Source organism: Arachis hypogaea, chromosome 13 (assembly GCF_003086295.3).
Source record: "Arachis hypogaea cultivar Tifrunner chromosome 13, arahy.Tifrunner.gnm2.J5K5, whole genome shotgun sequence".
In the NCBI taxonomy this organism is placed as follows: domain Eukaryota; kingdom Viridiplantae; phylum Streptophyta; class Magnoliopsida; order Fabales; family Fabaceae; genus Arachis; species Arachis hypogaea.
Window position 1 is genome coordinate 111,327,094 of NC_092048.1, and position 24,635 is coordinate 111,351,728.

The following is a 24,635-nucleotide window of genomic DNA, read 5'->3' on the forward strand; positions in this document are numbered from 1 at the left end:
AGCTAAATTACAACAATCCAGAGATAACCTTTCAGAAATTTTTGAAAAAGAAGAGGAGATGGCAGCCGAAAATAATAATAATGCAAGGAGAATGCTTGGTGACTTTACTGCACCTAATTCCAATTTACATGGAAGAAGCATCTCCATTCCTGCCATTGGAGCAAACAACTTTGAGCTGAAACCTCAGCTAGTTTCTCTGATGCAGCAGAACTGCAAGTTTCATGGACTTCCATCTGAAGATCTTTTTCAGTTCTTAACTGAATTCTTGCAGATATGTGATACTGTTAAGACTAATGGAGTAGATCCTGAAGTCTACAGGCTCATGCTTTTCCCTTTTGCTGTAAGAGACAGAGCTAGAGTATGGTTGGATTCTCGACCCAGAGACAGCCTGAATTCTTGGGACAAGCTGGTCACGGCTTTCTTAGCCAAGTTCTTTCCTTCTCAAAAGCTGAGCAAGCTTAGAGTGGATGTTCAAACCTTCAGACAGAAAGAAGGTGAATCCCTCTATGAAGCTTGGGAAAGATACAAGCAGCTGACCAAAAAGTGTCCTTCTGACATGCTTTCAGAATGGACCATCCTGGATATATTCTATGATGGTTTATCTGAGCTATCAAAGATGTCATTGGATACTTCTGTAGGTGGATCCATTCACCTAAAGAAAATGCCTGCAGAAGCTCAAGAACTCATTGACATGGTTGCTAATAACCAGCTCATGTACACTTCTGAGAGGAATCCTGTGAATAATGGGACGCCTATGAAGAAGGGAGTTCTTGAAATTGATACTCTGAATGCCATATTGGCTCAGAACAAAATATTGACTCAGCAAGTCAATATGATTTCTCAGAGTCTGAATGAAATGTAAGCTGCATCCAACAGTACTCAAGAGGCATCTTCTGAAGAAGAAGCTTATGATCCTGAGAACCCTGCAATAGCAGAGGTGAATTACTTAGGTGAACCTTATGGAAACACCTATAATCCATCATGGAGAAATCATCCAAATCTCTCATGGAAGGATCAACAAAAGCCTCAACAAGGCTTTAATAATGGTGGAAGATACAGGTTTAACAATAGTAAACCTTTTCCATCATCCACTCAGCAACTGACAGAGAACTCTGACCAAAATACTTCTAATTTAGCAAACTTAGTCTCTGATCTATCTAAGGCCACTGTGAGTTTCATGAATGAAACAAGATCCTCCATTAGAATTTTGGAAGCACAAGTGGGCCAGCTGAGTAAAAGGATCACTGAAATTCCTCCTAGTACTCTCCCAAGCAATACAGAAGAAAATCCAAAAGGAGAGTGCAAGGCCATTGAATTGATCACTATGGCCGAACCTGTAAAGGAAGGAGAGGACGTGAATCCCAGTGAGGAAGACCTCCTGGGACGTCCAGTGATCAATAAGGAGTTTCCCTCTGAGGAACCAAAAGAATCTGAGGCTCAACTAGAGACCATAGAGATTCCATTAAACCTCCTTATGCCATTCATGAGCTCTGATGAGTATTCCTCTTCTAAAGAGAATGAGGATGTCACTGAGGAGCAGTTCACCAAGTACCTTGGTGCAATCATGAAGCTGAATGCCAAATTATTTGGCATTGAAACTTGGGTAGATGAACCTCCCTTGTTCACCAATGAACTAAGTGATTTGGATCAACTGACATTGCCTCAGAAGAAACAGGATCCTGGAAAGTTCTTAATACCTTGTATCATAGGCACCATGATCTTTAAGGCTCTGTGTGACCTTGGTTCAGGAATAAACCTCATGCCCCTCTCTGTAATAGAGAAACTGGGAATCTTTGGGGTGCAAGCCACTAAAATCTCATTAGAGATGGCAGAAAATTCAAGAAAACAGGCTTATGGACAAGTAGAGGACGTGTTAGTAAAGGTTGAAGGCCTTTACATCCCTGCTGAGTTCATAGTCCTAGATACTGGGAAGGATGAGGATGAATTCATCATCCTTGGAAGACTCTTCCTAGCCACAGCAAGAGCTGTGATTGATGTGGACAGAGGAGAATTGATCCTTCAAATAAATAAGGACAACCTTGTGTTTACAACTCAAGGATCTCTCTCTGCATCCATGGAGAGGAAGCATAAAGAGCTTCTCTCAAAGCAGAGTCAAACAAAGCCCCCACAGTCAAACTCTAAGTTTGGTGTTGGGAGGCCACAACCAAACTCTAAGTTTGGTGTCAAACCCCCATATCCAAACTCTAAGTTTGGTGTTGGGAGGTCTCAACAAAGCTCTGCACATCTGTGAGGCTCCATGAGAGCCCACTGTCAAGCTATTGACATTAAAGAAGCGCTTGTTGGGAGGCAACCCAATGTTTATTTATCTAATTTTTATTGTTTTTCATGTTTTATTAGGTACATGATCATGTGGAGTCACAAAACAAATATAAAAATTGAAAACGGAATCAAAAACAGCAGAAGAAAAATCACACCCTGGAGGAAGACCTTACTGGCGTTTAAACGCCAGTAAGAAGCATGTTTTGGGCGTTCAACGCCAGAACAGAGCATGGTTCTGGCGCTGAACGCCAGAAATGCACCCTGGAGAAGAGCTGGCGCTGAACGCCCAGAACAAGCATGGTTCTGGCGTTCAACGCCAGAAATGGGCAACAAATGGGCGTTCAACGCCCAGAACAAGCACCAATCTGGCGCTGAACGCCCAGAGTTGTGTGCAAGGGCATTTTGCATGCCTAATTGGGTGCAAGGTTGTAAATCCTTGAATACCTCAGGATCTGTGGACCCCACAGGATCACCTCAGGATCTGTGGACCCCATAGGATCCCCACCTACCTCCACTCACTTCTTCTCACCCCTCTTTCATACAATCCCATAAACACTCTTCCCCAAAACTCTTCACCAATCACCTCAATCTCTCTCTCCATTCATGATCATCCCTTCTGTTTTCCATTTACCACTCACATCCATACACCCACCTACCTTCAAAATTCAACATCTCTTTCCCACCCAATCCCACCCATCTGGCCGAATACACACATCCTTCTATCTCCTCCATATCTTCTTCTTCTTCTATTCTTTCTTCTTTTGCTCGAGGGCGAGCAACATTCTAAGTTTGGTGTGGTAAAAGCATAAGCTTTTTGTTTTTCCATAACCATTAATGGCACCCAAGGCCAGAGAAACCTCAAGAAAGAGGAAAGGGAAGACAATTGCTTCCACCTCTGAGCCATGGAAGATGGAAAGATTCATCTCACAAGCCCATCACTAAGAAAAGGATGGAGCAAACAAGAGAGCACATTCATGGATCTCAACAGGCACATGAAGAAGCTCATCATCAAGGAACCCCTGAGATACCTCAAATGCATTTTCCTCCACAAAACTATTGGGAGCAAATCAACACCTCCCTAGGAGAATTAAGTTCCAACATGGGACAACTAAGGGTGGAACATCAAGAGCACTCCATCATCCTTCATGAAATCAGAGAAGATCAAAAAGCAATGAGGGAGGAGCAACAAAGACAAGGAAGAGACATAGAAGAGCTCAAGGACATCATTGGTTCCTCAAGAAGAAAATGCCACCATCACTAAGGTGGACTCATTCCTTGTTCTCACTTTTTGTTTTTCGTTTTCTCTATGTTAAGTGCTTATCTATGTTTGTGTCTTCATTACATGATCATTAGTAGTTAGTAACTTTGTCTTAAAGTTATGAATGTCCTATGAATCCATCACCTCTCTTAAATTGAAAAATGTTTTAATTCAAAAGAACAAGAAGTACATGAGTTTCGAATTTATCCTTGAACTTAGTTTAATTATATTGATGTGGTGACAATGCTTCTTGTTTTCTGAATGAATGCTTGAACAGTGCATATGTCTTTTGAAGTTGTTGTTTATGAATGTTAAATATGTTGGCTCTTGAAAGAATGATGACAAGGAGACATGTTATTTGATAATCTGAAAAATCATAAAAATGATTCTTGAAGCAAGAAAAAGTAGCAAAGAATAAAGCTTGCAGAAAAAAAAATAGGCGACAAAAAATAGAAAGAAAAAGAAAAAGCAAGCAGAAAAAGCCAAAAGCTCTTAAAACCAAGAGGCAAGAGCAAAAAGCCAATAACCCTTAAAACCAAAAGGCAATGGCAAATAAAAAGGATCCCAAGGCTTTGAGCATCAGTGGATAGGAGGGCCTAAAGGAATAAAATCCTAGTCTAAGCGGCTAAACCAAGCTGTCCCTAACCATGTGCTTGTGGCGTGTAGGTGTCAAGTGAAAACTTGAGACTGAGCGGTTAAAGTCAAGGTCCAAAGCAAAAGAAAAAGAGTGTGCTTAAGAACCCTGGACACCTCTAATTGGGGACTTTAGCAAAGCTAAGTCACAATCTGAAAAGGTTCACCCAATTATGTGTCTGTGGCATTTATGTATCCGGTGGTAATACTGGAAAACAAAGTGCTTAGGGCCACGGCCAAGACTCATAAAGTAGCTGTGTTCAAGAATCATCATACTGAACTAGGAGAATCAATAGTACTATCTGAACTCTGAGTTCCTATAGAAGCCAATCATTCTGAACTTCAATGGATAAAGTGAGATGCCAAAACTATTCAAGAGGCAAAAAGCTACAAGTCCCGCTCATTTAATTGGAGCTATGTTTAATTGATAGTTTGGAATTTATAGTATATTCTCTTCTTTTTATCCTATTTGATTTTCAGTTGCTTGGAAACAAGCAACAATTTAAGTTTGGTGTTGTGATGAGCGGATAATTTATACGCTTTTTGGCATTGTTTTTAGTAGAATCTGGTTACTTTTAAGGATATTTTCATTAGTTTTTATGTTAAATTTATATTTCTGGACTTTACTATGATTTTGTGTGTTTTTCTGTGATTTCAGGTATTTTCTGGCTGAAATTGAGGGACTTGAGCAAAAATCAGATTCAGAGGTTGGAGAAGGACTGCTGATGTTGTTGGATTCTGACCTCCCTGCACTCAAAGTGGATTTTCTGAAGCTACAGAACTCAAAATGGCGCGCTTCCAATTGCATTGGAAAGTAGACATCCAGGGCTTTCCGGAAATATATAATAGTCCATACTTTGAACGAGTTTAGACGACGTAAAAGGGCGTTGAACGCCAGTTCTACGCTGCTGTCTGGAGTTAAACGCCAAAAACAAGTCACAAACCAGAGTTGAACGCCAGAAATACGTTACAACCTGGCGTTCAACTCCAGAAAGAGCCTCTGCACGTGGAACATTTAAGCTCAACCCAAGAACACACCAAGTGGGCCCCGGAAGTAGATTTATGTATCAATTACTTACTTCTGTAAACCCTAGTAGCTAGTTTATTATAAATAGGACTTTTTACTATTGTATTAGACATCTTTTGATCATCTTTGGAATCATCTTTGGATTATATTTTGATCTATTGATCACGTTTGGGGGCTGGCCATTCGGCCATGCTTACCCTCTCTTCACTTATGTATTTTCAAACGGTAGAGTTTCTACACTCCATAGATTAAGGTGTGGAGCTCTGCTGTTCCTCAAAGATTAATGCAAAGTACTACTGTTTTTCTATTCAATTCAACTTATTCCACTTCTAAGATATTCATTCGCACTTCAACCTGAATGTAATGAACGTGACAATCATCATCATTCCCTATGAACGTGTGCCTGACAACCACTTCCGTTCTACTTTAGATTGAATGAGTATCTCTTAGATCTCTTAATCAGAATCTTCGTGGTGTAAGCTAGATTGATGGCGGCATTCATGAGAATCCGGAAATTCTAAATCTTGTCTGTGGTATTCTGAGTAGGATTCTGGGATTGAATGACTGTGACAAGCTTCAAACTCGCGATTGCTGGGCGTAGTGACAGACACAAAAGGAGGGTGAATCCTATTCCAGCATGATCGGGAACCTCAGATGATTAGCCGTGCTGTGACAGAGTATTTGGACCATTTTCACAAGAGGAGGGGAAGTAACCATTGACAACGGTGATGCCCTTGCATAAAGCCAGCCATGGAAAGGAGTAGGACTGATTGGATGAAGACAGTAGGAAAGCAGAGGTTCAGAGGAACGAAAGCATCTCTATACACTTATCTGAAATTCTCACCAATGACTTACATAAGTGTTTCTATCCCTATTTTCTGTTTAATTAGTATTATTTTTGAAAACTCCATAACTTATTTTATATCCGCCTGACTGAGATTTACAAGGTGACCATAGCTTGCTTCAAGCTGACAATCTCCGTGGGATCGACCCTTACTCACGTAAGGTTTATTACTTGGACGACCCAGTGCACTTGCTGGTTAGTTGTATCGAAGTTGTGACAAATTATGAATTGAGATTAGAGCACCATGTTTTTGGAGCCATTACCAGAGATCACAATTTCGTGCACCAAAGTGCATTCTAAAAGTCTTGGTTCTCAAGTGATTCCTGAGCCAAAGGTACCTCAATTTCTTGTTCCTCTTTGAACCTGGTTTGAATCCTGCCTAATATTACTAGTGATTTTCAGTCATACTATCGATATGGAGATACAATGAAGCCTGATGTCTGGCTTGAAACTAGTGAGGTAAGAGTGTTGTATGCCCTTGGTAATTTTGTTCTTGTTCTTTAGTTCTGTCAATGAGTTGTCATTTGCCTCTTGATTATTGGAATACTGCACACTTATTTCTATTGCTTAAATGGAAGATATGAGGTCATTTTCTATTATTGTACTATATGCCATTGATAAGTAGTACTTAAACTATATTTCCTTAAGTATAGTGTTATATCGCAATTTAACTTGTAGGGAATACTTCTGATCATGTATTATCTTATTTATTTATTCAGGTGTGGGAGGTGAAAGCTGTAGAGTTGACCATTAGCCCATTTCACTATTCCAGTTGCAAGCTCAGTTCGTGATCCCATCCCCATTCTCAAAATGGTATCTATTTCTTAGTCTTTTCTCGTCTTGCTTGAGTTAATTCCAAGTCTTGGTGTGAGATGGAGTTTTTGATATTGGCGGCTGTGGTTTGTCTCTGTTGCATAGAAAACAGAATTTGGAATCTTTCCTTTTTTTTTGAGGGATGTGTCGGATCACCTATAGAGATTGTAACTGTTCTTCTAGTTTCCCTTTCCTATTTTGTACTATTCATGTCCTGTGCTGGTAGGATTCTTTTTCACTCTTTGGACAGGTTGAAGCAATGTTTATCTGTGTTCTTTGAGCACTACCTATGTCTCTGTGCTAATCATAAGGCAAGCATAGTGACAAATCATATCTTTGGTGCTGTAAATTAAATATCATTCTTTATTTTTTGCTTAACTTTTAAATGTCGTGACTAATGCCCTGGTTATTGTTTCAATAATCAGAGTTGCATATCCAAGGCTTTCATTCCAGTAATGCATTCAATGTGGCCAGGAATTTTTGGCAATTCAGGAGGATCTCCTTTTATGGTGTCCCAGATGAGTAAGCGTGCAGTTCAAGCTTCACATTTTATGCTGCAGATGATGCAGGCTCCCTTATATGTTAAAGAGACTCAACCAGAGAGTGAAAATGGAAGTACAGAAATGCCACAAGTCATTGATAGTTGTGTAGAGGTTCTGTGTGATTGTGGTGAAGAGGGTCTTGCACTACGCATTGCCAAGTATATAACTAAGAAGTGTATATAATATAGAATAATCCTTCGTTGCTTCTTGAATCTTGATCAGGGTAGTTGGAAACCATCTTTTGTTTGTTATTGGTCTAAGCTTTACTAATCCATCATATGCTGCTGCCTTAGAGCCAACAGTTCCAGTCTTTACATTTCTCTTTTCCGTAATCATGTGGTCAGTTTATCTCTCACTCTTTCCTATATATTTCTGTGTGTTTTTATAATTTTTCATACAATTTTTCAACTCATTCGTGCAGCATATAAAAAGTGAACTTGCTAAGGTATGAAGGTGTGGCAAAAATTGAAGCATCACGTGGTTAACCTCATTCGCAAATTGAAACACTCCCCCTCTTGATTTAGCTAATTTGATTACGTGTCCTGTTATTGGTGCAGGAGTATTGGTCCATTTAGAATTGCCAAGGTGCATTTTGGATACTTCTGATCCCTCAAAGCCTGGTAGCAAACCAGATGACAGTTTAGCGATTGTCTGGAGGGATGAAGGGTTTGATGATACCGACCTGAATTATATCACACTCAAACAACTCCGACAGCTAGTAACGTATGCTCTTATGATTACTTCACTTATTATGCTGCTGTTATTCTTTTCCTAATTGTATCTCACATTCTTTTCTGATTTTTCTTTTCCCCACTTAGTGCATGTTTGGGCGCCATTATTTTGTTAAAAAAAGATCTTTTTTTTCAATGAAAAAAGATCTTTTTTATTTTTTAACGTGTTTGGCAAATTTCTAGTAGTAAAAGTAAAAGCACTAGTAAAATAAAAAAAAATATCTTTTTTGAGAAGCTGTAATTTACATCTTTTTTTAAAAGATCTTTTTTCCTTAAAAAAAAAGATGTTTTTCATGTAATAAATAAACAAAAAAGTACTTTTATATTGTTATACCCAAACATAATTGATTGATAAAAAGACCATTTTATATGAGATATCCAAACATAAAATTACTTTTACTTCTCTATAAGATCTTTTAAAAAAAGATAACTCGAAAAAAGATCTTTTCTTAGAAGCTCACCCAAACAAGCCCTTAGAAGTAGTTTTCAATCTATTTTCTCTTTTCTAACGTGTTTTTTTAATTTTATTTCAAGCTGGTAGCAAATGCAATCGAAGCCACGTTCTCAAAGGGAGATGCAATTGCAATTGACATGCAAATGACAGCCAGTGCTGTCATTATATATTTGGCCATTGTTCTCGCAGGATGTGGTGTAGTCTCAATAGCTAATAGCTTTGCACCAAAAGAAATTGCAACTTGCCTGCACATATCTAAGGCAAAGGGTACATTCACACAGGTAATCTTTACTGGCCTGCTGTTGATATAAAATCATTTGTGAGTCTTCATCTAATAGCATAAGCATTAAGAAGAGTTAATCCTTGAGTTTGTCAGCTTGAATTTGTTTTTAGGATTTCATATCTCGAGGTGGCAAAAAATTCTCTCTGTACAGGTAAAAAATTGCTGGCTTTATAGTTGTTGCAACATTGAAAGAATCATCTTTTGGTCTAAGCACTAGTATCAACAGGGTAAAGGATTTTGACTAATGATTTCTGAGGTATTATCAGCCTTTGCATTCAATTTTTGAGTTTGTTTTTATCTTTTGAGCTCGTTTGAGATGGAATAGATAGGAGTTTAAGGGAATTTGCTGATAAGTGGAGATATTATTAGGCATCAAAAACAGCATTGATTGTAAAAACAAGGTTTTCTATTCTGTAGATTAGAGTATTGGGTTTAAATGTGTGATTTACAAGTAGATTGAGAAATTGGAGAGATTGGTAAGGGAGGCAAGAGAAAAATAGTTGGATAAAGAGTTTTGCCATTCTATAACCTTCAAGTGAGTTTCACTTATTTCGGTTATTGTTTAGTTTTATCTTAAGTTAAACAACCAAGTTTCAAGCTTGTATATTTTTGTGTTTCAGTTATTATAATATTAGTTTGTTTATTTAGAATATTGTGATGCATGATTTGTCTTATTTGGGTCTTCAATAACAGGGGATTACAAAAAATTATTGAAGAGGACAAGAGAGAGTTTCTTGTATTGAAGAGTTGCTTGTGAAGTAATTGCTGAAGTTGAATACTATTGAGGTTGCAAGTGAAGCGAAGTTGCGGAGAAAAGTTGAAGATTAAGTTATAAGTACAATTGTTAGCTTTACATGTTTGGATTAATTTAGGATTTTTTGAATTTATATTTTATGGATTATGACTATGTAAAAACTTGTCAAATTCAACTTTTGAAATACATTGTTGCTATTTTTGTAAAACTTGTGGGATTGAGTTTCAATTTGTTGAAATATAATGGCATTTATTATTTTGTTGGTAGACACAAATTATTATTTAGAATAGGAATATTTTTTGCAATACTTAATAAAAGAAAATTTTGATGTTGGAGAGATTATGACAGTTGAAAACGGTCACTAAATACAGGAAAAAACTGTCACTAAAAATATTATGACAGTTTAAATAGTCACTAAATATGTCTAAAAACTGTCATAAAAACTAATAACTTAGTAACGGTTTCAAATTGTCGCTAAATTGTGACGGTTTAAAATAGTCATGAAATATAAGAAAAAACTGTCACAAGATTTAGTAATTTAACGACAGTTTCAAAACGTTGCAAAATATAGTACCTTTACAAGTGTTACAAATTAGTGACGGTTTTACATTTTAAAAACCGTCGCAAACAATTTAGCGGCACTCCTTACCAACGGTGGTCCAAAACCGTCACTATGTCAGCTGGCGACGCTCAAATCTGTGACACTTTTTTTAACCGTCGAAAAACCATTTAGTGACAGTTAAAACCGTCACCAAGTATTAAAAAAAACCGTCACCAAAATGCTATTTTGTTGTAGTGTAAAGTCCAGAAATGTGAATTTTGAATAAAAACTAATAAAAATATAATAAAAAGTGAATAAAATATACTAAAAACTACCTAAAAATAATGCCAAAAAGCATATAAATTATCCGCTCATCAGTATTTCTTCTCCAATGAAGTTGGATAAAGGTAAAGTTGTGGTTGTCGCATCCAGGGATGATAAAGACATGGTCGCTGATCTAAATGAGGAATATTTCAAAGAAGGTGAAGATGAGATGGTCAGTACTATTTCTATCATCCCAACTGAGTATTTGGGAGAATATGAAGGTAATCCAGAAGAAGATTATGATGTTGATGATGAAGAAGCCTTTTTGTTTATTTGATATGAGGATGAACCTGGGTAATTTGAAAGGCCTTCCGAAAAACAAAAGTCTCATTTGCGCCCATTGCATATCACAGCAGTCATGAATGGGATCAACATAAATAAAGTTTTGATCGATGGAGGAGCGGCAATATGCCTCTTGCCAAAAAGGATGTTGATGAAGGTAAGAAAACATCCTGAATACTTAATCCCTACCAACATCTCTGTGACTGATTACAGTGAAGTTTCGACTCCTGCAAAGGGTCTAGTAATGCTTGGGGTGAAAGTTGGATCTTCTGATAGAAACACCGTGTTTGTTGTGGTATCTTCGAAGGCCAGTTATAATGCCTTGTTGGGACGTGATTGGATTCATAGAGTTTAAGCAGTGCCATCTACTATGCATCAAAGCGTTCTTTTGTGGACAGAGGAGGGAAAACCTGAAATAATTAAGGCTGATTCAAGTTTGTATGTCAAACAGTTACATGTTGATTTCAGAGCATATAGTCCTAAATTGAAGCCTTTGAAGGTCGACAGGGTGCTTAATTCTTTCAACTGTGAGGGTTGTTACTTGACTTTGGAAGGATTAAATGTGAAGCTTCGCCATCCGCAACTTGGTTTTTCTCTAACTGGGTGGGATTGTGCGGAGTAAGTGGTAGTTTGAAGACAATTCTTCCATGGCAGATGAACAAGGTGTCTCAAATTACCTGGTAACTTTAAATAAGTATTTAAGTAGTTTTTCTTCAGTTGAAAATAAAAGTGATTCTTCTGATAAAGTGGAGTCATTTAGAAATTTAGTTTCATCTTCTTCCTATAGTATAGATTTGATTTCTTCAATCGAATTTAGTCATGGTTTAAGTTCCTTTTGTTCCCGTAGTTTTAATAATGTTATCAATCAAAATGCTGCTGATATAGCAGAAGTACAGTGTATTGAAAACAAAGTTGTTGTTAATTCAATGGATAATCAAGTGTGTTTCAATCCCAATGAATCTGTTGATTTGCCTTTTGATTGCATCTATGATTTAGAACCTTTGGGTTTTGAAAAAGATTTAGTAAAGGGTGATGAATATACAAAGGGTTTCAAGTTGCAGGATCCCTTAGAAGAAATTAATTTGGGATCTGTTGATGAAATTCAAATTACTTACATATGTAAGGACCTTGTGAACCCATTTCGAACAGAATTGTTCCATATTTTATATGAATTTAAAAATTATTTTGCTTGGGATTATCATGAGATGTCTGGTCTTGATCGTTCTCTAGTGGAATATCGATTAGCATTAAGACCAAATGCTCGACCTGTGAAGCAAACGACTCGGCGATTTGCTCTTTAAATTAATCAAAAGATTAAAAAGGAGATTGAACGTTTGATTAAGGCAAAGTTTATTCAAACCACACAATATGTAGAATGGGTTTCGAACATTGTCCCTGTAATGAAGAAAAATGTAAAATTAAGAGTATGCATTGATTTTCGAGATTTGAATAATGCTACTCCAAAAGATGAATATTTTATGCCCATAGCAGATATGTTAATTAATTCTGCTGTAGATAATGAAATTTGAAGTTTCATAGATGGTTATTCGGGATATAATCAAATCTTTTGAAGATAATCAACTGTATTTTTGTCAACTTGAAAAGCTTTGGCTAAAACTTGATCAGAAATAGGTGGAGTTGACCCAAAAACAGCGTTAGCAATAGTGATAACCCCTGCATTTTGACTGCTTAGAGCAGCAACAGCAACAGTATTTTCATAACCAACATTCAATTGGAAGTGAGCAAGTCCCTTTGGAAACACAAACACATCACCCTTGTTTAGCACTTCAGTGAAAAGACGATTCTGTCCATTGTTTTTATTAGAACTCACAAATCCAATGTAGAGAGTACCTTCAATAACAATAAGGATCTCTGTGCCTCTTAGGTGAATGTGAGGAGGGTTTAAACCTTTTGCTGCAAAGTCTATACGAGCTAACGATATACTTAATGTGTTCAGTCCGAATAGTTCGTTAACGCTAACTGGAGTAACTTTTGAACCAAGTTTGTTGCTAGTGTTTCCGGCATCAACATGTTTGAAGAAATCTTCAACTACCACAAGATTAGGATCTTTGCAAAATTTTCCATTCAAAAAACTGCAATTCAAATCACAAGACATTTTAGAAAGAAAATTCAAATAAGAAAATATATGGAGTAAGACAAAGTACTCCTTTACAATTGGAAAATCCCTAACCACCCAACAACCGGTCCATTTGGATTGACTTTTGAAAAAATTACTTATTTTTTTCATCTTTTTAAAAAATGTCTTTTTTAAGAGACAAAAATTATTTCACATTTGAATAGGCTTTTAAAAAGAAATTTTAAGTATTAAAAACGTTATTTGCTTTTGATTTTTTTAAAAGCATGGTATTACTAACTTTAAAAAAAGCAAAATTTATTTTTTTAATAAAAATATTTTTTTAAAGACATATTCAAATAAGTTTTAAATAAATAAAAATATTTTATTTAAAAAAAATATTTTTTTTTACTAAAAAAGCCAATCTAAATTAGTACTAAGTAATTAGTCTAAGCAGTTTTTATAAACGACAAACTGTTGATGTGTTAGGGTCACTTGGTCCTATAGAGACAATTTAGACCAATTATTTGGATAGTTGAAAATTGATTAGGAATTTTTAAATTGTAAAGAAGTGTTTTGTTTTTCGAGTAAATGATCATGAGCTAGATTATGCATTAATTACATACCAACAGATTTGGAATCATTAACTGCCACAGAAAAGTCTTGAAGAGGGCTGGGATCATAGGTAGAAGCAAAAGATGATGCCAAAGCCAAAAACGCAACAATGAAGTTCAATGAAATTAGAGGGTGAAGTTCCAATTCCTTGGTCGCTTAATTCTCCGCCAATTCCTTGGTCACTTAATTCCAATTAGAGGGTGAAGTTCAATTCTAGTTTTTATGCCACAGAAACCCTAATTACCCAAATATGAGAGGATTATATGTCACGTATCCCATTAAGTCCAGATAATTAGAAATTTAGGAGAAATTATTTTTAAGCTGTTGTTCAAGTAAAGAGCTTTTTCAAGTTATACAAGAACTCAATTAGAACAAGGGTCATACTTTCGTTCCACCCAAATTTATAAGATAAAGAACGAAAATAATTCTTGAAATAGAAATCAGTAAATTAAAATAGAAAAGTAACAGTATCAATCCATACAATAGACAGAGCTCCTAACCTTAACAGTGGAGGTTTAGTTGCTAATGGTTCAGAGAGAAAACTAGAATTCAGAAAAACTGTAAATTGTGGAATGAGATAAGAGAGAAGAGAGGTTCCCGAAGGGCTGATTCTTTTCCCTTTTATATCTAATCCTAATTAATGTAAATTATATTTCTTAAAACTAAATAATATCTTTTCCTATTTTAAAATGAAATAAATTTTAATCAAAAATCAATAGAGATCTTCGAAGCATTCCTTGATGGACGTGGGGACCATTGCCTTCTCTTGGAGTGGCGCTTAACTTGAGAAATCTCAAGTTAGGCGTGGGGGAGGCAGCACCAATTTGGAGTGTTTTGCGTGTTGCTGCACCTAACTTGAGGGAGGATTGCGCCTAACTTGAAGAGAGCCGAACCACTTATGCATGTTGATGTTGTGTTTGGCGCCTAACTTGAGAAATGGCAGCCTCCTTTTCATGCTTTCCCTTTGTCCTGGCGCCTAACTTGAGAAACCTCAAGTTAGGCGCCACCCTTGCAGAATTGATGGAGAAGAAGTATGGACTATCATATATTGTTGGAAAGCTCTGGAAGTTAGATTTCTAACACCACTAGAATCATGTCAATTGGATCTCTGTAGCTTGAGTTATTCAGGTTAGAGTGCAGAGAGGTCAGGATTGACAGCATCATTCGCTTCCTTCTCTTTTTCTACAGAAACTCCATTAAATCCATCCAAATTCTACCTGAAATAAATAGAGTTGCACACAACTTAAATTAGCATCCATATTGGCTAAAAGATAATTAATTCTTGATTAAACTCAACAATTTGAATGCAAACTCATTAGAAAAAGATAGGAAAGATGCTCACGCATCACATGTCAATAAATGCACATTTGATTTAATTTTACAGCACTTGAGACGAATGCACACAAGATGGCATGGACCAGTGCAACCTGACATGCACAGATATGGAGGTCATCCCAAATAAAATACAAAAGTGGTCACTGTAATATTAATAATTGGTTTAGTGTGAAGTAATATAATAACTTCCAAAAAAAAAATAGCAAGTGTTGACTAGTCTTCAAAATAAGGATAGAGTGTATACAAAAGCAAGTAATAAACAAAACTCTAAAAGTTGAAAAAGTGAAGATTGCAGGGACATATTAAAATGATAGAGGTTCACATAAAAAATACAAGACTAAGCTTCAAAGATCTCCTTTAAGCGAGTAACTTCAGTTTGGAGAGCGGTTTGGAAGTTTCTGGCTTCTTTTGCAGCTTCATGTGAGGAAAGCATCTTCTCTTCAAGTGACTGTAAAGATGCATTGCTACTGTCAAGCATGCTACTTGCTTTGGCAAATTGACCCTCATTCTTTATCAAAGCAGCATCCAGCCTATTTTTTGCTTCTCTCTTGACAGTCAGCTGTTGTTCCAAGTCTCGAATCTCCTCAGATAACCCATGAGCCCGACTTTAGCTTTTGCAATATGAGCAGCCAGGGTAGTTTTGGCAATCCCAAAAGAGGACATGTCTTGTTTCAACTTAGAAAGAGCTTTAGTTGATTGTTGATATGATGAGATAACTGCTTGAGAATCCAAAAATTTGGCATAAAGGTCCTCATAAACCTTTCGCAAATGAGCCAACAAAGGATCAATAGTCTCAGGATGTAGTATAATTGAAAAAGTTTGAAGAATATCATAAAGCTGAGCCTTAAAGTACGGATCGGTGGTAAGTGTCAAAACAGGTTTGGATAGAATGACACCAAGTTGTTAGGCCAATGGGAGCAGGATGGATTTCTCGGCAGTCTTGGTTGTGGGAGGTGTAGTATGGAGTTGCTCTGTTGGAAGGTGACTTAGAATGGTCGAACAAGACTCAACTATGGCCTTCTGTGTATCCATACTACATGCATATACTTCATTCAGACTTTCTAAGTTAGCCAACAAATCATTCACTACATTAGGGGTTTGAGCATGAATGGAAATAATTTGTATTTATTTTTCTGACAGCTCACTCGGGAAGATTTCAGAATTTTGAAGCTAAACAAAAAACGCAAAAGAAGGTGTCAACATATATAAAAAAAACAAGAAAGAGATACTAATGATCAGGCTAAATGACATGTTATACCTTATTAGCATTAGCTTTAGGTGTAGGCTTGTCAGATGTGGCAGCCATTAAATTTTTAGTGCTAGGCACAATCAAAGAAATGGTAGGAGCCGCAGTGACTTAATGCAAGAAGTGAAATGAGGACAAAGGTAATTAATGAGATTAAAAATCAGCATGAGAGACATCATCATCATTCAAGTTCTTCCAGATAATGCTATTTTTAATATGGAGGATGTGAGAATATATAAAAGTACCTAAGAAGCAAGTTGACCACTGAGGCTAAGGGCATTAACATCATTATCTTCCGAAGAGGATTTACTTACTGCTTTATCACTAGTCGAGTTGCTTTCATTTTCCTCTTCATTTTTCTGAGAGACCTCCAATCCGTCAAGGTTGCCATCGATTGCATTTGATGTGTCATCCTCGTCATCACTATTTAAAAATATTGACACTGTAATTGGTTCAAGTCTTCTCTTTATCCGGCGGCTTGAGTAATTCAAATTGGGTTTCTTTTTTCCTACAAGTCTACCAGAAGTCTTTCTCAAAGGAGGTGCCATTTTCAGAAGGCATTATACATGAAGAAAATAATATTAATAACAACACAACAGAGAGGAACATAATTTTTGAAATCAAAATGGGCAAATAATTTAGTTTTAATTACCTTTTTTGACGATTGATGCTCTCCTCACTTGTTGCATTACGAGAGCAGTGGTCATCCTTTGATAATAGGTACTAAAAGCAACTTTAATGGAAGAGTAATAAGTTTTTCACCAAGAGAAAAATGAATATGTGGTCAACAGACAAGGTTTAAAAGGGAATAGGTGGAATTTATTTCTCTGCGAAGCATTATCTTTCTGAATGTGCAACAGATCTTCTAGTGAAGTAGCTTTGACGCGCAAAGATTGTGACTCCTGAAGATGGTAAGAAGACGGAATGGCCTGAGCTAACCCAAATTTCCTAGAAACGGAGTTTGGCATATAAACCAATGTTCTTAGGTCATCTTCACCTGGGAATCCAGCAAAAAATAATTGGAGAGTCAAGAACTGTGACCAAATAGTGATACTTTCTTTTTGTGTAATCCTGGCTGGGGTAAGAGATCACGTCAATCATTCAAAACCAGTTTGACAATTAGCAAAAGGAGTCAGATTGATGTTGTGGTCTTTCTCTAGCAAGTAATTGAAAGCATGGAAGAAGTATTTCATCTTATTATGTGAGACCATTAACTTATCAGAAAAAATTAAGTTGAGCAGATGGTGTCCTGCAATCACAAAATCTGTAGGACCTTTTTGGGTTAAACGTGGTTGTAGCTCAGATTCAAAAATAGCGCACAACCACAATTAAAAAAACCAAATGGGGCTGTCAACATTAGTGATTCTCTTCTTCTCCCTCATAAGGGCTGTGATCCAATCTAGAGTGATATATAGTCAAGCCAGGAACAATTTGGCTAAACACAGCCTCTTACCTTCAGCTAACATAATGGCTAATGAGAGATAAGTGACTTCAACTTAAATACTCCGGGCACAAAAAACAACGCCGCTCAACCAATAGAAAAGGAAGGCTATATGCTCATTATCAGAAACAGGTTCTCCATCCCGACCCTTGTTATTAAGAATGAAGCTCTGATAGGTGGTGGAAGAGATATCAATGGCATACTCAACTCATGTGGTTGACTGGGTAGTAGTTAAAATTTCCTCTCCCAAGGGAGGTAGGCCAGTTATTACAGCTACATCCAGAAGAGTAAGAGTAATCATACTGTATGGAGTGTGAAAAGTATGAGAAGTCTCATCCCAAAAATACAATGCACCTCCCATTAGTCCTGAATTAGTAGTGTAAGAGTTTTTACTAAGCTGAATTAGGTCATATATCCCAATCTCTTTCCACAAGGTCATCTTTTCAATTTTAACCCTACCTAACCAAGCATCGTAACCTTCAATATTGGTCTTTAGGGAATTTCTGAATAGCCTATTGTTGGAGTCGAAGTATCCAATAGGAATGGAGTCTTGAAAAGCAATAGGTTTTCTTTGAGGGTGACCAGGAAAAAATTTTTGATATTGTTTGCAACTTTAGAAGAGATAATAGGGCCGATGAAAGCTGAGTGTATACCGTCAATGGTTAAAGGGAGTAGCACTTGAGATTCCCATATTTTTTATTTTGAGGCCTCTAGTTCAGGAGCAATATCTTTGCCGTTTTTGACAACATGCTTATCACAAATGGCCACTTTAGATGAAGAAAGAGGACTTGTTGACAGATGGTGGCTTGAGGTTTCCATAAAAATACAGATTGAAAAAATCCAAGTATTAGGTGCTGAGGTTGTCAACGATCAACAAACAAGCTGTAAAGGTAATTAAAAAAAATCCATAAATAAAACATATGAAAAATTCATTATCTACTATATTGATCATTGCTAAAAGAAAGAAGAATGTGTATATAATCTAAGCAAATTTCTTTATTTTCTATTGCATTTGTGTAACATTACTTCAGAGCATTGCCAGAGATCCTGGAATTGCATTCTTCATTAAAAAATTCAATGGCAAAAATGATGCAAAAGCTAAATTATTCCTAATTAATATGGCCACAAGATAGCAATTGTTTCTACTTACATTGGAAAAAGTCTAGTTAAATTAAAATAGATCATATTAGTGAAGGGCCAAAACAAGCTCACTTACCGTTAGAAAGAAGCTGAAAAATATATACACAAAGAAGTCTGGTAAAGCATCTCCTTTAGCAAGACCTCGAGGATTAGAAGACAGTTGACCCAGTGGAAAGCAAATTTGAAGAAATTCAAGACCTTGATCTTCAACACGTTGTGAACAGGTTTTGGGGCAGCACACAATTTTCAATTAGGGAACATCAGGTTATATTTGTAGATATAATAATATATATTACCAAGAAAAGGGGGGAAGAAATTTCGACATGTTTGTGCCAAGAAAATAAACCATCTCTTTTATCTTGTTTTTAAAAGCAAAATTGACAGAAATATTATTCTTCTTTTTTTCTGTCCCTTTTTTCATACTTGAAAACAGAAAAAAGACCGCAACATAAGAATAGGAGTTCAATAGTCAAATCATAATTTGATTCAAAGAATGTAAAAGAATCAAGGAGAATGCTCTTCAGAATAAGATTCTAGTACTCATAAATAACACAAGAGATATTTTGCATACCATTTTTAGGGGCTAGGGTTCCTCTAAATCAACAATGAAAAGAGAAAGACAAAAATGAAGCTAGCATTAAAATCTTACCTGAAATATTAGAAGAGCTAGGTATAGTTGAACCCTTGTGGATGGAAGAGGCCCACCATAATAGATGAAATTTGGAAGAATAGAAGACACAGAGTTGAAGAAGAAGCTTTTGGGTAGTCAATGGTATGCGAAATTGTTACTCAGGTTGTGAATTATTACATATCTTCACAACTTCGCATAACTAACCAGCAAGTGCACTGGGTCGTCCAAGTAATACCTTACGTGAGTAAGGGTCGAATCCCACGGAAATTGTTGGTATGAAGCAAGCTATGGTCACCTTGTAAATCTCAGTCAGGCGGATATAAAATAGTTATGGAGTTTTCGAAATTAATACTAAAATAAGGATAGAAATACTTATGTAAATCATTGGTGAGAATTTCAGATAAGCGTATGGAGATGCAATCGTTCCTCTGAACCTCCGCTTTCCTGCTGTCTTCATCCAATCAGTCTTACTCCTTTCTATGGCTGGCTTTATGCAAGGGCATCACCGTTGTTAGTGGCTACATCCCCTCCTCTTGTGAAAATGGTCCAAGATGCCCTGTCACGGCACGGCTAATCATCTGAGGTTCCCGATCATGCTGGAATAGGATTCACCCTCCTTTTGCGTCTGTCACTACGCCCAGCACTCGCGAGTTTGAAGCTCGTCACAGTCATTCAATCATTGAATCCTACTCAGAATACCACAGACAAGGTTTAGACTTTCCAGATTCTCTTGAATGCCGCCATCATTCTAGCTTACACCACGAAGATTCCGATTAAGAGATCTAAGAGATACTCATTCAATCTAAGGTAGAAACGGAAGTGGTTGTCAGGCACACGTTCATAGGGAATGATGATGATTGTCACGTTCATCACATTCAGGTTGAAGTACGAATGAATATCTTAGAAGCAAAATAAGATGAATTGAATAGAAAACAGTAGTACTTTGTATTAATCTTTGAGGAACAGCAGAGCTTCACACCTTAATCTATGGAGTGTAGAAACTCTACCGTTGAAAATACATAAGTGAAAGGTTCAGGCATGGCCGAATGGCCAGCCCCTAAAACGAGATCACAAGATCAAAATACAATCCAGGATGATCCGAAGATGTCTAATACAATAGTAAACAGTCCTATTTATACTAAACTAGTTACTAGGGTTTACAGAAGTAAGTAATTGATGCATAAATCCACTTCTGGGACCCACTTGGTGTGTGCTTGGGCTGAGCTTGAATGTTACACGTGCAGAGGCTCTTTCTGGAGTTGAACGCCAGGTTGTAATGTATTTCTGGCGTTCAACTCTGGTTTGTGACTTGTTTCTGGCGTTTAACTCCAGACAGCAGCGTAGAACTGGCGTTCAATGCCCTTTTACATCGTCTAAACTCAGCCAAAGTATGGACTATTATACATTGATGGAAAGCCCTGGATGTCTAATTTCCAACGCAATTAAAAGCGCGCCATTTTGAGTTCTGTAGCTCCAGAAAATCCACTTTGAGTGCAGGGAGGTCAGAATCCAACAGCATTCGCAGTCCTTCTTCAACCTCTGAATCTGATTTTTGCTCAAGTCCCTCAATTTCAGCCAGAAAATACCTGAAATCACAGAAAAACATACAAACTCATAGTAAAGTCCAGAAATGTGAATTTAACATAAAAACTAATGAAAACATCCCTAAAAGTAACTAGATCCTACTAAGAACATACTAAAAACAATGCCAAAAAGCGTATAAATTATCCGCTCATCACAACACCAAACTTAAATTGTTGCTTGTCCCCAAGCTACTGAAAATCAAATAGGATAAAAAGAAGAGAATATACTATAAATTCCAAACTATCAATAAAACATAGCTCCAATCAGATGAGCAGGACTTGTAGCTTTTTGCCTCTTGAATAGTTTTGGCATCTCACTTTATCCATTGAGGTTCAGACTGATTGGCATCTATAGGAACTTAGAGTTCAGATAGTGTTATTGATTCTCCTAGTTCAGTATGATGATTCTTGAACACAGCTTTTTTATGAGTCTTGGCCGTGGCCCTAAGCACTTTGTTTTCCAGTATTACCACCGGATACATAAATGCCACAGACACATAATTGGGTGAACCTTTTCAGATTGTGACTTAGCTTTGCTAAAGTCCCCAATTAGAGGTGTCCAGGGTTCTTAAGCACACTCTTTTTCTTTTGCTTTGGACCTTAACTTTAACCGCTCAGTCTCAAGTTTTCACTTGACACCTTCACGCCACAAGCACATGGTTAGGGACAGCTTGGTTTAGCCGCTTAGGCCAGGATTTTATTCTTTTAGGCCCTCCTATCCACTGATGCTCAAAGCCTTGGGATCTTTTTTATTACCCTTGCCTTTTGGTTTTAAGGGTTATTGGCTTTTTGCTCTTGCCTCTTGGTTTTAAGAGCTTTTGGCTTTTTTTGCTTGCTTTTTCTTTTTCTTATTTTTTTTTCGCTATTTTTTTTTCTGCAAGCTTTTTTCTTTGCTGCTTTTTCTTGCTTCAAGAATCATTTTTATGATTTTTCAGATTATCAAATAACATGTCTCCTAGTCATCATTCTTTCAAGAGCCAACATATTTAACATTCTTAAACAACAACTTCAAAAGACATATGCAGTGTTCAAGCATTCATTCAGAAAACAAGAAGCATTGTCACCACATCAATATAATTAAACTAAGTTCAAGGATAAATTCGAAACTCATGTACTTCTTGTTCTTTTGAATTAAAACAGTTTTTATTTAAGAGAGGTGATGGATTCATAGGACATTCATAACTTTAAGGCAAAGTTACTAAATACTAATGATCTTGTAATGAAGACACAAACATAGATAAGCACATAACATAGAAAACGAAAAACAGAAGAAATAGGAACAAGGAATGAATCCACCTTAGTGATGGTGGCATTTCCTTCTTGAGGAACCAATGATGTCCTTGAGCTCTTCTATGTCTCTTCCTTGTCTTTGTTGCTCCTCCCTCATTGCTTTTTGTTCTTCTCTAATTTCATGAAGGATGATGGAGTGCTCTTGATGTTCCACCCTTAATTGTCCCATGTTGGAGCTTAGTTCTCCTAGGGAGGTGTTGATTTGCTCCCAATAGTTTTGTGGAGGAAAATGCATATGAGGCATCTCCGGGATCTCATGGTGATGAGCTTCATGTGCCTCTTGAGCTCCATGAATGGGCTCTCTTGCTTGCTCCATCTTTTTCTTAGTGATGGGCTTGTCCTCTTTAATGAGGAAATCTCCCTCTATGTCAATCCCAGCCGAATTGCATAGGTGGCAAATGAGGTGAGGAAAGGCTAACCTTGCCATAGTGGAGGCTTGTCAGCCACCTTGTAGAGTTCTTGAGGTATAATCTCATGAACTTCCACCTCTTCTCCAATCATGATGCTATGGATCATGATGGCCCGGTCTATAGTAACTTCAGACCGGTTGCTAGTGGGAATGATTGAGCATTGAATGAACTCCAACCATCCTCTAGCTACAGGCTTAAGGTCCAGTCTTCTTAGTTGAACCGGTTTGCCTTTTGAGTCAATCTTCTATTGAGCTCCTTCTACACATATGTCCATGAGGACTTGGTCCAACCTTTAATCAAAGTTGACTCTCCTTGTGTAGGGGCGTGCGTTCTCTTCCATGTTTGGCAAGTTGAACGCCAACCTCACATTTTCCGGACTAAAATCTAAGTATTTCCCCCGAACCGTGGTGAGATAATTCTTTGGGTTCGGGTTCTTACTTTGATCATGGTTCCTAGTGATCCATGCATTAGCATAGAACTCTTGAACCATTAGGATGCCGACTTGTTGGATGGGGTTTGTTAGAACTTCCCAACCCCTTCTTTGAATTTCATGTCGGATCTCTGGATACTCATTTCTTTTGAGTTTGAAAGGGACCTCGGGGATCACCTTCTTCTTGGCCACAACATCATAGAAGTGGTCTTGATGGGCTTTGGAGATGAACCTTTCCATCTCCCATGACTCGGAGGTGGAAGCTTTTGTCTTCCCTTTCCCTTTTCTAGAGGATTCTCCGGTCTTAGGTGCCATCAATGGTAATGAAAAAACAAAAAGCTTATGCTTTTACCACACCAAACTTAGAATTTTGCTCGCCCTCGAGCAAGAGAAGAAAGAAAAGATGAAGAAGAAGAAGAAGAAGAAGAAGAAGAAGAAGAAGAAGAAGAAGAAGAAGAAGAAGAAATGATGGAGAAGATGGGGGAGGTGTGTTTCGGCCAAGAAGAGAAGAGAGGGTTGTGTTGTGTGAAAATGAGGAGGAATGGAAGGCTTTATATAGGGAAGGGAGGGGGGTTAAGGTTCGGCCATTTAGGGTGGGTTTGGGTGGAAAATTGATTTTGAATTTTGAAGGTAGGTGGAGTTTATGAGGTAGGTTTATGGGGAAGAGTGGATGGATGTGAGTGGTGAAGAGGTAATGGGGAAGAGGGATTGAGGTGATTGGTGAAGGGTTTTGGGGAAGAGTATTTATGGGATTGTGTGAAAAAGGGGTGAGAAGAAGTGAGTGGAGGTAGGTGGGGATCCTGTGGGGTCCACAGATCCTGAGGTGATCCTGTGGGGTCTACAGATCCTGAGGTGTTCAAGGATTTACAACCTTGCACCAAATTAGGCATGTAAAATGCCCTTGCACACAACTCTGGGTGTTCAGCGCCAGATTGGTGCTTGTTCTGGGCGTTGAACGCCCATTTGTAGCCTATTTCTGGCGTTGAACGCCAGAACCATGCTTGGTCTGGGCGTTCAGCGCCAGCTCTCCTCCAGGGTGCATTTCTGGCGTTCAGCGCCAGAACCATGCTCTGTTCTGGCGTTGAACGCCCAAAACATGCTTCTTACTGGCGTTTAAACGCCAGTAAGGTCTTCCTCCAGGGTGTGATTTTTCTTCTGCTATTTTTGATTCCGTTTTCAATTTTTATATTTATTTTGTGACTCCACATGATCATGAACCTAATAAAACATGAAAAACAAAAATAAAATTAGATAATTAAACATTGGGCTGCCTCCCAACAAGCGCTTCTTTAATGTCACTAGCTTGACAGTGGGCTCTCATGGAGCCTCACAGATGTGCAGAGTTCTATTGAGACCTCCCAACACCAAACTTAGAGTTTGACTGTGGGGGCTTTGTTTAACTCTGCTTTGAGAGAAACTTTTTATGCTTCCTCTCCATGGATGCAGAGAGAGATCCTTGAGTTGTAAACACAAGGTTGTCCTCATTTAATTGAAGGATCAATTCTCCTCTGTCCACATCAATCACAGCTCTTGCTGTGGCTAGGAAAGGTCTTCCTAGGATGATAGATTCATCCTCTTCCTTTCCAGTATCCAGGACTATGAAATCAGCAGGGATGTAAAGGCCTTCAACCTTTACTAACACGTCCTCTACTTGTCCATAAGCCTGTTTTCTTG

At 37.6% G+C, this 24,635-nt stretch overlaps 1 protein-coding gene and 1 non-coding gene across 2 annotated transcripts; both read right to left on the reverse strand.

The window, feature by feature from the left end:
- Window positions 1–454: 454 nt before the first annotated feature.
- LOC112739413 (small nucleolar RNA R71) lies at window positions 455–562 on the reverse strand. Its single transcript, XR_003170350.1, has one exon. It is a non-coding gene; the product is annotated as a small nucleolar RNA R71 (small nucleolar RNA).
- Window positions 563–12,324: 11,762 nt separating this feature from the next.
- Window positions 12,325–16,584, reverse strand: LOC112735232 (germin-like protein subfamily 1 member 17). The gene is made up of 5 exons (XM_025784795.1): window positions 16,299–16,584; window positions 16,049–16,146; window positions 15,161–15,349; window positions 13,463–13,602; window positions 12,325–12,859 (listed from the first exon to the last, which is right to left on the reverse strand). The coding sequence occupies exons 1-5, from the start codon at window positions 16,582–16,584 to the stop codon at window positions 12,325–12,327; spliced, it is 1,248 nt and encodes a 415-aa protein (XP_025640580.1).
- Between the last annotated feature and the right edge of the window lie 8,051 nt (window positions 16,585–24,635).